Here is a 15321-nt window from a genome sequence, read left to right on the forward strand (position 1 = left end):
AAACTAAAAAAACTTCTCTGCTTTATTGTCGTTTATAGTTATAGTTACTTGTTTTGCAGCTTGAGCGTATATTGCACAGCATATAATGCTAATCTTCTTAATCGGTTTTCTTTTGTTTTTTCGTTCTTGGCCCGTTCACACGGGAAAACTTTCCACTGTTAATAATGTCACTCTTTCAATCAATATCAATCAAAAATAACTAAATCGAATAGTACACAACACATCATGATCATCATCATCATCATCATCGTGATCATCATCAGTTAACATAATTAAAGTACAACAATTGCTTAAACCTTAGCGCTGCTATTATTGTTATTTTTTACTAGTTCTACTACTTTTTTTTGTTATTTACCTATCATTAGAGTTAATATTATCGTAAAGTTCTTAATTTTTGCCACATTCGTTACAGTAATGGATCTTTTCTTTTAATTGTTTCTTTTTATTTTCATTCAGGCACACAATTGGTTAAACTATTTGTTTTACATTTTCCTTTCACGTCTCCTCCCACGTGGTCTATCTGATCTAATTCGGTGTTTATAAACTAGATGGTATGTTGTTTGCTTTGAAATCGTTAGGTAATCAATGACAGTTTTTTGTTTTCGTTTCAGAAAGCATTTCTGTTGAGCAAATGATTTGTTTTAATGTTTTTGTTTTTTTTTTTCTTCCTTTATTTCGCACCTACCTAGCTAGCTAGTCTAAATAAATCTTTCAGTTATGCCTTCATTAAATACAAGCTTTGGGGTCTCTCTGCTGGGATTTTTTCTATTCTCATAGTACAATTTTAGTAGCTTAATTTATTAGGCAACATAACATATTAACAAATACAGTACATTTGATTGCTATTCTGTTCATAGGTTGGTTGCTTTGCTAGATTTTTCTTTTTTTGTTTGGCAACCATTTTTGAAAACAAGTTTGAACAAAAATAAGCACCTTTGATTCGAGATTTTTTTTTCTTTCTAGATTTGCACGTCCCTTACTAGGCATCTAGAGCATGTTTCTAAAACAAGGTAATTAGGGGTTTTGTCATCATTGGGCACTTTGTTTTAGGTCTAAATGATAATTGGTATAATTTATTACTCTATCATCATGCACTGTCTGTGTTTTTTTTTTTCTAATAATATTTCACACTAAATTATAAGTTAGATCAATAAATGGGGGAAAAAATCAACAACGTGAAGTTATGTTTTACACGATCTTTTAAATTATATTTGGAAGACCTATCGTGAAACTGTTGCTGTCGTATAAATTGAAAACATAATTAGTGCAAACAATAGAAAATAAAATTAAAATAGCAGACGCAAAACTTAACAATGCCGATAGAATGTAGAAAATTTAACCTGCTGTAGTAACACTGTTTCTATTAGTACGCAATTTGACTTGGTCAACAGAAAGAGTAGTTGAAATTTGAGCAAATATTGGCGTTTCAGTGTTTTTTTTCTCACTTGCTTGAAGCAGTTTTACACTAGAGTGGAACTCATTTACGTTTTTTTATTAAATCGTACGCACTTACCTAAATAAAATATATTCTAGTAAAGTACACTAAACTTACGCTTTCTATTGTACTTAATTGGGATCAAACTATAGGCTACTAGTATAAGCTTTGATATGTATGTCTTGGATTAGGTTGGAATGCTTTCGTTCGTTGGTGGATTGCTTTCACAAGATTTAGCTATCATCTAAGAATATGCATGTGATAAAAAAATCCTATTGCTAAACGAATAGAATATGAAGAAAATGGAAATTAAGCAGCACTTATATCATAATCGTACTATGTTAAGAGCTTGTCGATTATTTGGATAGTCTGCTGTAACGACTCACAGTAACAAACGTAACAAACGCTAACCTGTAGCGGACACATACTTTCTCTCATAAGCACACGCAAACAACGGACAGGCAGGCATTGATTGGCAACTAAAACGAGCGCAGTGCTGCAAATTGTTGGTTCTTGGAGTACAACAATTGCCAACACTGACCATCAAAATACGAACTACGACGAACATAAACACACAACTAAACAATGAACAACTCAACGTATTGATTTGGAATGAGCGAAGGAGCAGCCGTAGTCAGAATACTTCCCGGAGGAGAGACCAGTTTGTCGTGAATGTGGTGCTCGTAGGTAGGCGGCGCTAGAAGTTGACCCGGTAACTGGTGGTGGTGGTGATGGTGGTGGTGTTGTTGCTGCTGCTGCTGTTGATGGTGGTGGTGAGCGCAGTGAAAATGCTGCTGCTGTTGCGGTGGTATTGGGGACAGTGGTGTTGGATAGGTTGCCGCATGCGCACCGGGAATGGGAATGGCCAACGTCGAGGGGATTCCGTTGAGCAGAGGAGGCGACGCAGTGTTACCACCGCCGATGTGTGGGGCCGGAAAGGCGGGCGAATTTGGTGACAGTGGAGACTGCGGTTGCGGAGTCGACGATTGTTGCGATTCGCGACCGGATAGCGACGTACCGGACGTGCCGGAACCTACGACGGGTGCCACCGGCGACAGATGGTGATCCGTCACGGGAAGCTGTTTGGATGAGTTAAAAATAGCTGTCAATTGGAACCTGTCGGGAGCGTTACGGAGGAGTGTGTGTGAGAGAGAGCACGCGAATGCGGATGGGAAGAGAGGGAAGAAAGAAGAGAAAAGAGGAAATAATTTAGCATGTCAACTGCCTCAACCAATCTGTGGACGGTTTAGTGTGGGTTGTTATTAATATAAAACTTTGGAAAGTTATTGCTGTCGAGCAAGCGCAGTGAAAATCCACGGACTGCTTAGTTTATTAAATTAGCTAATATACTAGGTTATGTATACTGAATTCTAAAACTTACCAGTGTCGGCTGGTGGTGATGATGCGGTTGAATGTTTGGCGGCAGATGGTGTGTTCCCGGTGGGGCTGGGGCACCGTAGTAAGTGGTTGGCGACACCGGCGGACTGGGATATCCCCAGTATAGGATCGGCTGCGGATAGTAGGCCGCAGCAGGATGAGCCCGCGGTGGTAGAACGGCCGTTGGGGGAGGTCCAAAGTGGCTAAAGCCAGCGAACGGACTGCCGACGATGGTTCCGCCTGTTGGTTTTTCATTTGCAAAAAAGAAGTAATGCAAAGACAATGTTAATTAGCATTTGGAATATTTTCCACCAGTTAAAGAACATTTTTAGCATACGAAGAGAAATAATAATAAAATGAAAGACTAGGATTTTCGGAAAGGAAAAGTTTTTGGGATAAAATTGTAATTTGAGCGGAGATAAATGAAACTTTCTAAGCTTATGAAACCGTGCAAAAGAGATGTCCATTTTGTAAAGTGTACCAAATCCTAACATACAAATCGTTGCATTATCATGGAGCATGAGATTTAGCTTAGCATGCCACGGCTTGCATGGCTGCTGATCTAACTGAGAGTATAAACTATGAACAGATTGAGAAACTACGCTCCAATCATTTGAGTAACCATTAGTTTATGAGCATTTTCAGCCAAAACTTATCAATCTTTCTTCGGGAACTTAGAACAAACTTTCACTAATGTTATGAGTAGCAAAAATAATAACAGGAACGGTAACCTAAAACATAAAAATCATTATCTCTTGCCGAACGGTTTCGAGTAAACTGTTACCAATCTACTGGACGATGTCCAACTACATCGCACCATAGAAGGGTAATTGCTTACCCGAATACGCTCGACAAGGGGTTCGACGGGACTGGAAAAGAGAAAAAAGGAACAGAAAAGAGGTGCAACGTGTGAGAGAATAAGACAAAAAAATCCAATCGTAATTTTAAGTAATATTTCGTATCTAATTTCAAATCCATGTCCCATTTCCCATTTCATTTAATTCCATTTAATTAAATGAATGAAATAAAATAATTAGTCCCATTTAATTCCAATTTTAAATTCAATTTTATCCCTCCAGTCTAACCATTCCATATACGCACACATATGATTAGACTGGAGGGACAAAAAATTAGATATGAGACTATCTAATATAGGGTTGTGTTAATAGTTTAATTGCCTAAAACACTCGGGTACCAACCATGAAAGTGTGGGTTGGAGTCCCACTTACCATTGAACTACCCAATATATTTTTTGCCTCATATCGAAATTTTCCAGTTTCATCCAGTCTACCATTCTTCTCACCAAACGCTTCTCCACTTTACTAATTTCAACGTTAATTTTCAGTGGTGAGCAAAGCTAGCCGAAAATTTAGCATCGCTAACCGCTAATCCGCTAGCCGAAAAAGTTAGTTCGCTAACCGATAAACTCAGATTAGCGAAAAATCTAAATTACCCAAAAATTACTTCATTTTTGATTGAATCGTACACCATGTACCGCAAATATCTGTCGACAATTGCTAATTTTTGGACAAAACATATGCATAAACAAGAAACTGATTTTAGCGATTATTTATGCGGTTACCTAACCAATTGGTGATGAATCCACCCCATGTACCGCCAATCGCAGAAACCTTATTGTGCACAGAAATAATTTGCAGGAGCTGCGACGAAAACAGTGAAGCAACTACACTCGATGCTTTGTTCGTACTGTCAGCTGCAGCCTGAAGTGAAGAAGTTGGACATCGTGAGGCACTTCGTGTCCGCCGGATATAACCGATAACGCACATACAACATCCTCTTCCTTCTGGGGAAAGGTTAAATGCAGTAAAAGTTAAAAAGGAACAGAGCAAGGTGTCTTCCGCCTTACGCAAGGCCTAGCCTCCGAGTTCCGCTAATGGTGACATTATTTCTGACCCATGGATCATAAAAACGGTGAGGTAAAGTTTGAATAATTTTTTAATTTTTATGCAACTTTAGCGATTTAACAATTAGCGATTTCAAGCGTTTAGTACTCCAAATTTAGCGAAAACGCCAACGTCGCTAATTAGCGAATTAGCGAAATCGTGCCCAACACTGTTAATTTTAAATTCAAATGCACCCAAGAGTACGGAGTTTTTAGCGTAATTGACCGGTTTTTGTGATACGTAATTATAATCCTACGATTATTCGCCTACGATTATTTGCCAGGCCAAAACATTCTTCTAATTTATTCAGGTCGGATGCCCCACCTTTTATTTACGTCTGGGAACGCTAGTGATGCAAGGTGTGTTGACCCTGGGTCAGTTACGAGGCAAATCCCGGGAGTATAATATGCAGACTCATCATCTGTTTGTTGACTTTAAGGCGGCGTACGATTCAATCAAACGAAATCAGCTGTGACAGATAATACTACCACTCCGTTTTCTGGCAAAACTAGTGAAGCTAATTCGTACGATGCTAGATAGGTCAAAATGATGCGGTTGATCTCACCCGCGTTCATGATGTTGAACCGACAGGGACGCACTTTTTAACCTGCTATTCAACATTGCCTTCAACATTGACGCAATGTGAAATGCCCGGAAGCGTGGGAAACAACAGGACTTTCATCACGAGATGTCACATACTTCTTGGTTTTGCAGGAGACGGAATCGAAATCATCGGATCAAGCAATGAGCAATGGAAGAGGCCTTTTAAGTTATAAGCAGCGAGCTTGAACCTCACCATTAACGCTGCCAAAACTGAGTACATGGTTGCTAACAGGAAACGTATGAGACCAAATGGTTTTGATGCCGAGGAGGATCTGGATAGGAAACAATATGAGCTAGAAGAGGAGCTCAAATACTTTGGGGCGCTCGTAATATGTGACAACGATGTTGTCACATTTGAAGTCTAAATTTTGCAAATTCGCGCAAAACTGGAGCTCTATAGAGCACTCATTCTCCCGGTGGTCCTTCACGAACAATCGGCGTGAGGTAAGGTTTTTGGGGCCAGGGAAGGTTCTTATGATGGTTAGAGACCCCTCCCCCCACTAAGAGGGGGGGCTACCATACAAATGAAACAACAATTTCTGCATAATTCGCGAAATAATCAAGCAAATGGAATAAAATTTGGCATGTGGGTGATTTTGGTGACAAGAATTTTTTCTATGGTAAATTGAGACCCATCCCCTCTTTAGAAGGGGAATTATGAATCCTCTTTAGAAGGGGAAATAATGCATTGGCTTTCATACAAATGATATACAAATTTCTTCATAACTCGAGAACTAATCAAGCAAATGGAACCAAATTTGGCATGTGAAGGTTTTTGGAGGCAAGAATTTTTTCTATGGTGAATTATGACCCCTCCCCACTTTAGGCGAGAGGGGGGCTCTTGTGCAAATGAAATACAAATTGCCTCATAACTCCAGAACCAATCAAGCAAATGAATTTAGCATGTGGGTGTTCTTGCAGGCAAATTTTTTTTCTATGGTGAATTGAGACCCCTTCCCTCTTTAGGAGGAGAACTATGAATCCTCTCCTCTTTAAGAGGGGGGCTTCCATACAAATGAAATACAAATTTCTTCTTAACTCGAGAATTAATCAAACAAATTGAACCATATTTGGCATGTGACGGTTTTTGGAGGCAATAATTCTTTCTATGATGAATTAGGACCACTTTCCACTTTAGGAGGGGGGACTCCCATACAAGTGAAATACAAATTTCCTCATAACTCGAGAACTAATCAATCAAATGGAACCAAATTCGGCATGTGAAGGTTTTAGGAGGCAAGAATTTTTTCTATGGTGAATTAGGATCCCTCCCCACTTTAGAAGGGGGGGCTAATCGAACTCGAGAAATTTTACTCTCCCATAAAACATTAGTCAAAGACAAGATCACCAAAAAACTATCAATTAGGTTTATTTATTTTCCTAGGTCTACTGACCTCTATTACTTTCGAGTTGGGTCCGCGAGCAAGAAGAAAATAACCCCTGCAAAATGGTACTTTCCACGAAAACATTTTCCGTGAAATGGTACATCCCGCGTAAGGTTTTTCGTGAAATGGTATTCCGCGAAACTCTATATTCCGCGTTACGGTCAACCGAGAAGTGATGTTCCGCAAAACGGTATGCGGTGAAATGTTATATAATCATGACGAATATTTTAATGCTATCCGCTTTATTTTATCAGGCTAAGCAATGGGGGGAGTTGTTTTCTACTTTACTGTGAGGAAAATTTGTATATTAAATCACCCATGAACTCCTTAGAAACTTGCAAAACTCGAGATTGTGACAAAGGTCTTCTGAGATTCACGATTTATGAACAACACAGTTTGATTTGTGGCAATACGAAGATTGTCGGGTCAGCTAGTATGATATATTCTTGATCGCGTTATTCTTAATCCGTCTTCATGGTCTTCGCTGTTGTGTATTTGCTGTTGTTAAAAGAAGTTACCATTACCCATGCGTTGTGCAACTACGGGTGCGAAACTGGTATTCGGTTTGCTGTGGCTGAGACATTCATTCTGATGTCACATCGCGATGTTTTACGCGAGTAAAAGGAATAACAAAGCACTTCCCAGCGAATGCTTCAACTAGGTAGTTTTTTTTCGCAACAGCAAAGCAATAAAATTTGCGCAGCAACCAAAGAGGGTTCAATAACTATGACTCAATTTTGATTCGTTGGATGGCACCGTCACAGCCAAGAAAAATTTGACAAACATATATATGGGACATTTGTAGAACTAGTTATTACCTTCAATTTTGCTGAATAAAGTTTTGCTTTTTCTTTGGTATTTACGGTGCTACAAAGCTGCTAGCTCATTAGCAGCTTAGTGAACGTTTGCTAACTGAACGAACTAATGAGCTTAAAAAGCATTACATCAGAGCTGTATGCTGCAAAATTAATTGTAAATAATAACTGGTTCTAGAAGTGTTTCATATATAAGTTTGTCAAATTTTGCTCGGCTGAGACGGTATTGTCAAATGAATCAAAGTGATCATACCATCCATGACTGCAAGGTTAACTTGAATAACCGAAAACTGTTCCCTATCTATGCTCGGACATGATAATTTGATCTATTAAAACATGCATTAATGCAATAAAAAGATTTGAAAGCACAAATCTTGTGAGTCGTGTTTGCTGGTTTACTGTATAACAGTTGAATAAAATTCTGTTCACATAAAATGTTTGTGGAGAGCGCTGGTAATGCAGAATGCATACGAAAATGTACGCGGCAACTCCATTTATAAGGCATCACTTGCTTGATCACTTTGCTCGACTATTCTACTTTTAGAGTTATGTAAGTCACATGCGAGATGCGACACGATTCTGTCGAGTAATTCGAATGAAACGACCTCTGAAAACCTACAAACTTACTCGTCAGCTGAGCAGGTTTTCAGAGGTCGTTTCATTGTTATGGTCATGCATCGAGCTGATAAGCTGCCCGTTTTATCCGTACTTGACACTCGACAGTGACTGAGTCGAGTCGAGTTGCTCGAAGTGAGGTACATAATGTGGCGCATATAGCGCTCACGTCAGCTCGTTTCAGGTTTAGCTCTGTCGTGCGGTTGCTGCAGTTAGAAGTTACAGTAACTCTAAGCACAAAACTGCTAGGAGTACAAAACTAGACTTCGATTTGCTGTGGCTAGAACATTCAATCTGGTGTCGCTTGCGTAATAGGGACAACAAAGTACTTCCCAGCGAATGCTTTAGTTAAGTACCTTTTCAAAGGATTTAATGAATATTTCTGATCCGCCACATGACTCTTCCAGCTTAACGTTAACAAACCAGAAGGTTTGATTGTTCCATTATTCTTAATTATTGTGTAAAAAAATATGGCAAATCAATGCAAACAATATATTGATGCCACTAATTAAGTTATAAAGATCCGCTTCTTTCGCTAGCCAACAGTAGATTATTAAACTATTTCTTACCTACACAAATTTCATTGCGCGCTCTCAAAATTTGTGAACAAATAAAAACGAAAATATTTCCTTTTCTGGCATCGCTAGCTGGAACATGGGTCATATTTATCTAGCCCGAAAAGCAACCCCACTTCAACGTTTTGCCAATTTTTCGGAGCCTTACTAAGCATTATTAGAAATTCTGAAAGCCCGGAAAGAAGGCAAACGAGCTGGTTACTTGTGAGCTTCTTACGCCGCATGTATATTTCTACCCGCGGAGTTAAAATTGACGGTGTGGTCAGCACGATCCGATCCTAGTCTGATCGTCGAGGACCTTCTGAACTTTGAAATTGATTGTTTTAACAATTCCAACGGATTTCAATTGATTGTTTTAACGATTCCGGGAGGAATCATGCAGATGACACCCAAGAGAAAGACGGGCTATTGAAATGCCTTGCTTGACCCTCACCGATGTAACAAAAGTGTCAGGAAACCTAGATCTGGGGAGAATCGTATACCGAAAGCCGCCGTGAAACCCCGACTTCGCCATCCGAGATCCCGCATACAAGCTGGGAGTATCATCTACAACATACCATTGTGCTAAAAAACGAGCCGGACTGTCGACTTGTAAGAAAGCCAAAGCAAGACGGACAAAACACGATGCCGGATGCTGTACACGATGATGTGGACGAAGTTCGATTGCGTGACGGTGATGGACAAGAAATTCTACGCCACGGTAGACTTCAATCGGCTTCCTGGCCAGGAGTTTTATACGACCACGAGAAGGGGAAATCTGGCAGACATACTAAAGTACTAGTTGTAAACCGCGCGCGTTGCTTCGCGTCTAATTGAGAGCAAATTGGAGGTACGCTATGTAACTCTATGAGGTGCCACTACGTTACTTTTGCTGAATGCAATTGGTTTGAGTCTTTGCTTAATGTGGGCGATTATTACCACGAAAATACATATCGCGCCCCTCGTTTTGGCTACAGACAAGCCTCTTATATATATAGAAGATATGAAACTGTCGAAGGTCGCTAAAAATATCTGGTGTGACTTAACAATTTCAGTTGTAGAACTCTCAACCAAGAAAGGAATGTGAACAATTAGCTAGGGAACCCTTTGCCATCTTTTCTAAAGTAACACGACTATTCCGTGCTGTTTTGGCCAGACTTGACATCCTATCAATACGGAACAAAAGCCGTAATATGCGGTGGTGCCCAAGGACCAGAGCACTCTCACCTAACACGTCAGAACTCCGCCTAATGTAGAAATATTGGGTCATCATCAAGCGAACACTCAAGTGGAAGACCAAAAAAAAATAAGGGGCAAACGTTTTGCTGTTGCAAACTGTTGAAGAGTTTAAAGTAAACTGGTAAACTAACTTTTTATAATAGAAAACCTAATTATTTTCACGCAACCTTGTTTGCTTTTCTATGATTTTGATATAAAAGGGGTTAATTTTATAAAAAATGACAGTGGTGGACCCCGGCGATTCGGACTAACCGACAAAATTAGCTCGATGAAAGCATAAATTTCGCCAATCTCCAACTGCAAATTAATAGTCGTTGTTTGTTTCCCGAAATTTCCAGCAGTGCCCATCACTGAAAAATTGCTAAGTATGGCAATATTTTTCATATCTTCTATCCCAAGTAACACTAAGGGTTTTATTGCACTTTTATGATGGTTTTCATGACCAAAATTGGTCACAAATACCATCATAAGAGTGCAATAAAACTCAAATTGTTGCTTGGGATATTCATTAGTTTTTTAATTGAATAGAGTGACTTCAGTTACAAAGTCCAAAATTTTTGATAGGCTTCTGACAATTGCTTCCTTCCATATTAAATTTTGTTATAAAAATGTAAATCGAATTGAAAGCTGAGAGAGTGAACTATCAAAAATATTGGTTATTATTTTATCATACACAAATTTAAGATAAAAATACATAAATTTATATAAATAAGATTCTTTTTAACAGTGACAGTAACAGTAGGACAAATCGGAGGTTTTTCATCACTAACGCAAAGCATTGCAATATCGTTCATATTTCATAATAAAAATTCCTTATTGTAAAGTTTCAAAGCTTATAGAATAGACGATAAAAACCAAACAAGTTCTGCTGATCAATCCCTGTTGAGCACGTGCAGGACATGATGAAGATTACTTACTACGCCGTATTGGTACTAGATAAAATGCATGCCCCGATAAAAGTCCAACTTTTCATCACAAGTAACAATGTAAGTTTTATTGCACTCTTACTGCGGTTTTAATGAACAATTTTGGTCATTAAAGGCCAATCATAAATGTGTAAAAAGACTCAAATTGTAACTTGAGATGTACATATTATTATCCAGCAACCTACAGTCATCCCAGCCCAATTGGTTTTAAACCGCTTACAGTTTTGTTATAACACTGAAAATCCACATTTTGAACAAAACTACCATACACGCTTAGCTAAATCTCATGCTGCCATATGTGTTAAACCTAATTGAATTGCACAGATAACCGCTAGGAGCAAAAAGAGAGAACCCTTATCGATTCAGGTCAAGTACCGAATTGCGCTTGTGTCGATTTTGTTTTTTGCAGATACAGAAATGTAAGAAAGCATATGCAAGACAAATTACATGAACTGCTAATTGTAACTTCGTTGCCCGGATTGTTTATCATTACGACCATTACCCACATGTATATGAAAATTATTACAATCGCCCGTCAGACTACAACTACCGATAGTAAAAAAAAATTACCCGGAAAGTGGGAACTTGCCTGCTGATGAACACAGCAAGCCGTTTGGACAGTAGCGTGGAACAAAAAGAAGGAAAACAAGGCAAAAAGCATTGTGACATAAGGTTAGAATGTGGACAAACAACAACATTAGTATCGACATTAAGAACAGATAAAGAAAACAAAACAAAATAGATAGAACAAAATAAGGAAACAAAAAAAAATCAGAGATGGAAAACTTAGTGTATAGTTTACAGTTACAAAAATCGAATAAAAATAAGTAAAAAAACACTCACCGTAGATGCAAATTATATATAATATTATGTTACCATTGCATGATAAGATAGAGGAATTTGCCCATAAACCACCAAATATACTCTGCCAAGAAAACACGCTGCGATGTGGTAGTGGTAGTGGTAGTAATCCTTCCGCTTGAGTTTTGTTTTTTTAGACATAATATGCTTTGCAGTTTGGTTTTGGCATTGGCAATAACACGCACACAGATATCCAACCAACTTTCTATATGTATATTATAATAGGTATACTTTAACACCACGATGTATAAGGGATGATACATAAGGTTTTATTATATAAAAAGGAGCGATTGATTGGATTGCTTTGGACCCACTAATTATTGTTTATGTTCAGCGCGCGATCACCACACACCATTATCTCGGTACACCGTTAATTTGAAATGCTGCGATTCGTTGGTAAAATAAACTCCCACCACACACTGTTCACCATTTTGATTGTTGTAGTTTTGAGCTAGCGACACATAAACAGACAGGCGATGGTTGCTGCTAATTGGTTTAGATGAGGTTTGGTTTTAAACTGCTTTAGTGTTGTTGTTTTTTCGGCACTAGAATTAGGATTTTAAATTTTCGATATTTGGCGATAGTTTAAAGGTTACTTGGGACAGAAGAAAATGGCGGCAGCAGTGAACAATAGGAAGTCGGTTAATAGTACAAAGAACAACAGCGGCAGTGTGTATTTTTTAATCGCCGACCAGGTCTACTTTTATTGTGCTAGGAAAGAACGAGGCTAGTCTATATGTAGTAATTGAGAAAAAAAAACTACGAACGCGGACGACAGTAGCGAGCGACCACAATGACAGCACGCGACAGCACGTTGCAACGGACCCGCGACCGGAAGTAAAACCATTACATAGTAGATGATGGGCAGTGTAGTAGATGGCTGACAACAAGCACTAAACCCCTTTTTGATTGGTGTACTTTGCGAAAGCAGCAGGAGGAGTATAAGTAACAGGAAAAAAAGGAGGAATCCGAGCTGTTTTCTATTCGAGTGTAGTGTTTGAGCTTAGCTGTGTGGAATTGTTCAATGTTTGAAGTGATTTTCAGATAGAAAGACTTATTTACTTGTACATATAGGACTATACGCGGTCAAAACGGTCATAACTATTTTGGAAAAGAAGTAATTGTCTGATGCGAAGAATGATTAATTGGACAAATCGCTGATGGGTTTCACACCCACGCTCTATCGGTTGGTACCCGAATGTTTTACTAACTAAACTACTGCCGCCCCGTTATATTAGAATGAGCATGATCGCGTTATATATAAGTAAATAAAAAAGAAAAAACACACCCGCTAGTGGGTTTAAGGTGAAATTAGGCGTCATCGATTCTGCCAATTTCAAAAGCAGTTTTTTTGTTTAAAACAGAAATTCTGTTTATGAAAATATATAAGAAGAATGCAGTATTTACATTTTTATAAACAGAATCCCGCTTTTGGGCCCAAAAACTGCTTCCGACATTGAGCTTTTCGACGAAAAGTTAATGACTGCTAGTTTCCCGTTAATACGAGACTTGCCGTGCGACCGTCGGCAACGTACTGCTTTGTTTCTATCGCACTGATCGAGTAGATAACAGTCCATTTTCTCGGCGGTAGAAACAAAAGAGCAGTTATACATAAATAATATCGTCGCACGGGGAAGTGTGTGACGCGAATAGGAGGAATGATAGAATTGGGAGAAATTGGTATTAATAACAAAATTATGTATGAGACTACCGTGTATAACTGGGCGGCAGTAGTTTAGTTAGTAAAACATTCGGGTCCCAACCGATCGAGCGCGGACCACACCTGCCATATGATTCCCAACCCGAAACGTTTTGGTCTATTTTGCAAGTCATTTAATTATAAAAAGCAAAGCCTAGGTGCTACATTCCGTTATCGAAACTTGACCTTCTGTTTTTATACGATAGACTTCACAGACAGCTTAGAGTGCAGCACAATTGCAAGGCCAGTTGCTACGATCCTTTTGACTATAATAGCCTCTCCCAGTCGGAATTCGAACATAAGACGACTAGCTTATTAGGTCAGCATATTTCGAGACCAACTGCGAGGTAACCAATTAATCAAATTATTGATTTTCAATTTTATGTTAAGTGAAGACTCCAAAGAAAAATCGAAAAGTTATGTTCTGTAACATGGAAAATTTTTGAAATATTTTTTTCTTGTTTGTCAATTTCTAGTCTTTTAATGATAAAATTTTCATGATAACAAAACCTGGACAAACGGGACAAAAAAGGATAAAAACACGAGAGAAAGAATTTCTGGCATGAAAAAAAAATCGTGACAGAATGGACAGTTATTCCGAGAAATGGGACGTAAAAGAAATACAAATAGAAAAAGAGACCGGGAGGAAAAAGGATAAATGAAGTAACTGATCCCTTTGTTATCTGTTCCATTTTCTCTTACTTGTCTCGTTTTCCTTCTTTTCTACCCGATTTTCTACCTTTTCTATCCAATCTTCTCTCAACTTGTTTCGTTTTTCATACTATTCTTTTCCACTCGCATTTTTCCTATTTTCTGCCAGCTATTTCCTCTTTCTCTTCTTCTTTTGTTCAGTTTTTCGCCATTTTCAGTCCTGATTTACCTCTTGATTTTCTCTTTTCACCCATTTTTTATCTTTTCCCTTCCGTTCTCCTTCTTTTCTTTTTCGTTTTCCTCGTTTTCTTCATCACGGAAAGAAAAATGGGATGAAAGAAGGAAAACCGATAAACCGTTTTCTTCATCACGGAAAGAAAAATGGGAGGAAAGAAGGAAAACCGATAAAGGAAACGAAGAAAATGAGAAATAAATGCCGTTGGATAGAATTGGATAGAAAAAGATTAATAATGGGACAAAAGAGAAGAAAAACGGGTTATAAAAGGGAGAAAAACAGAAAATATGGAATGAGGTAAATTGAGAAACGAGAACAGAAAAAGAGCAAAATCGAGAGATAAATACAAAAATGAAAGACAAACGAGATAAAACGAAACGAAAAAAACATAACGTGACAGAAAAGGCAAAATAGGAGGACGTAAAAAGAGGAAGAACGGAACTAACAAAACTGAAAAAGAAGTCAAGCGATAGGAAAAGAGTAAAACATAAGAAAAAACGAAAGAAAAGAGACGGCAAACGTAAGAGAAAAGAGAAAAACAACAGAAAAATTCAAATTGAAAAAGAAAGGGCAGAATAAAAGTAACCCAAGTAACAATTTGGGTTTTATTACACTCTTATTATAGCATTTAAGACCAAAATTGGTCATGAAAACCACCATAAGAGTATAATAAAACTCATATTGTTGCTTGGGAAGAACAAGAGAGAAAAGGAGGGAATACGAAACAAACAAAGAGAAGATGAGACAAAAAAGGTGGAAGTACAAGAAAGAAAAAGGAAAAAAACGAGATAAGAAAGGACAAATGCAACAGAAAACAAAAGAAAAGAAAAATAACGTGAAGAGAGTAAACCGACAGAGAAAAAGAGCAGTGAAAAAAGAAAAACTGGCACAAAAAAAACGAAAGAAAAATCGCGATAGAATGGAAGAGAAAATGATACGTTAAAAGATAAATGGAAAAGGAGGCGAAAAAAGGGAAAATGATGCAAAAAAGTAGAGACTGGACAGAAAAGTGGGAGAACAAA

At 38.2% G+C, this 15321-nt stretch overlaps 1 protein-coding gene across 2 annotated transcripts in view; it reads right to left on the reverse strand.

Moving 5' to 3' along the window:
• The window catches only part of LOC128738028 (RNA-binding protein fusilli), a 204189-nt gene continuing 188868 nt past the window's right edge, over positions 1-15321 (reverse strand). The window contains exons 13-14 of one of the 2 annotated variants that reach the window (XM_053832836.1): positions 2817-3052; positions 1-2514 (exon numbers count right to left, since the gene is read on the reverse strand). In XM_053832836.1, coding sequence (XP_053688811.1) covers positions 2014-2514; positions 2817-3052 — 737 coding nt within the window. In that variant the 3' untranslated portion in view covers positions 1-2013. Of the gene's footprint in view, positions 2552-2816; positions 3053-15321 lie in introns of both variants that reach the window. The other variant, XM_053832837.1, reaches the window with a different exon arrangement.

Source organism: Sabethes cyaneus, chromosome 2 (assembly GCF_943734655.1).
Source record: "Sabethes cyaneus chromosome 2, idSabCyanKW18_F2, whole genome shotgun sequence".
NCBI lineage: Eukaryota > Metazoa > Arthropoda > Insecta > Diptera > Culicidae > Sabethes > Sabethes cyaneus.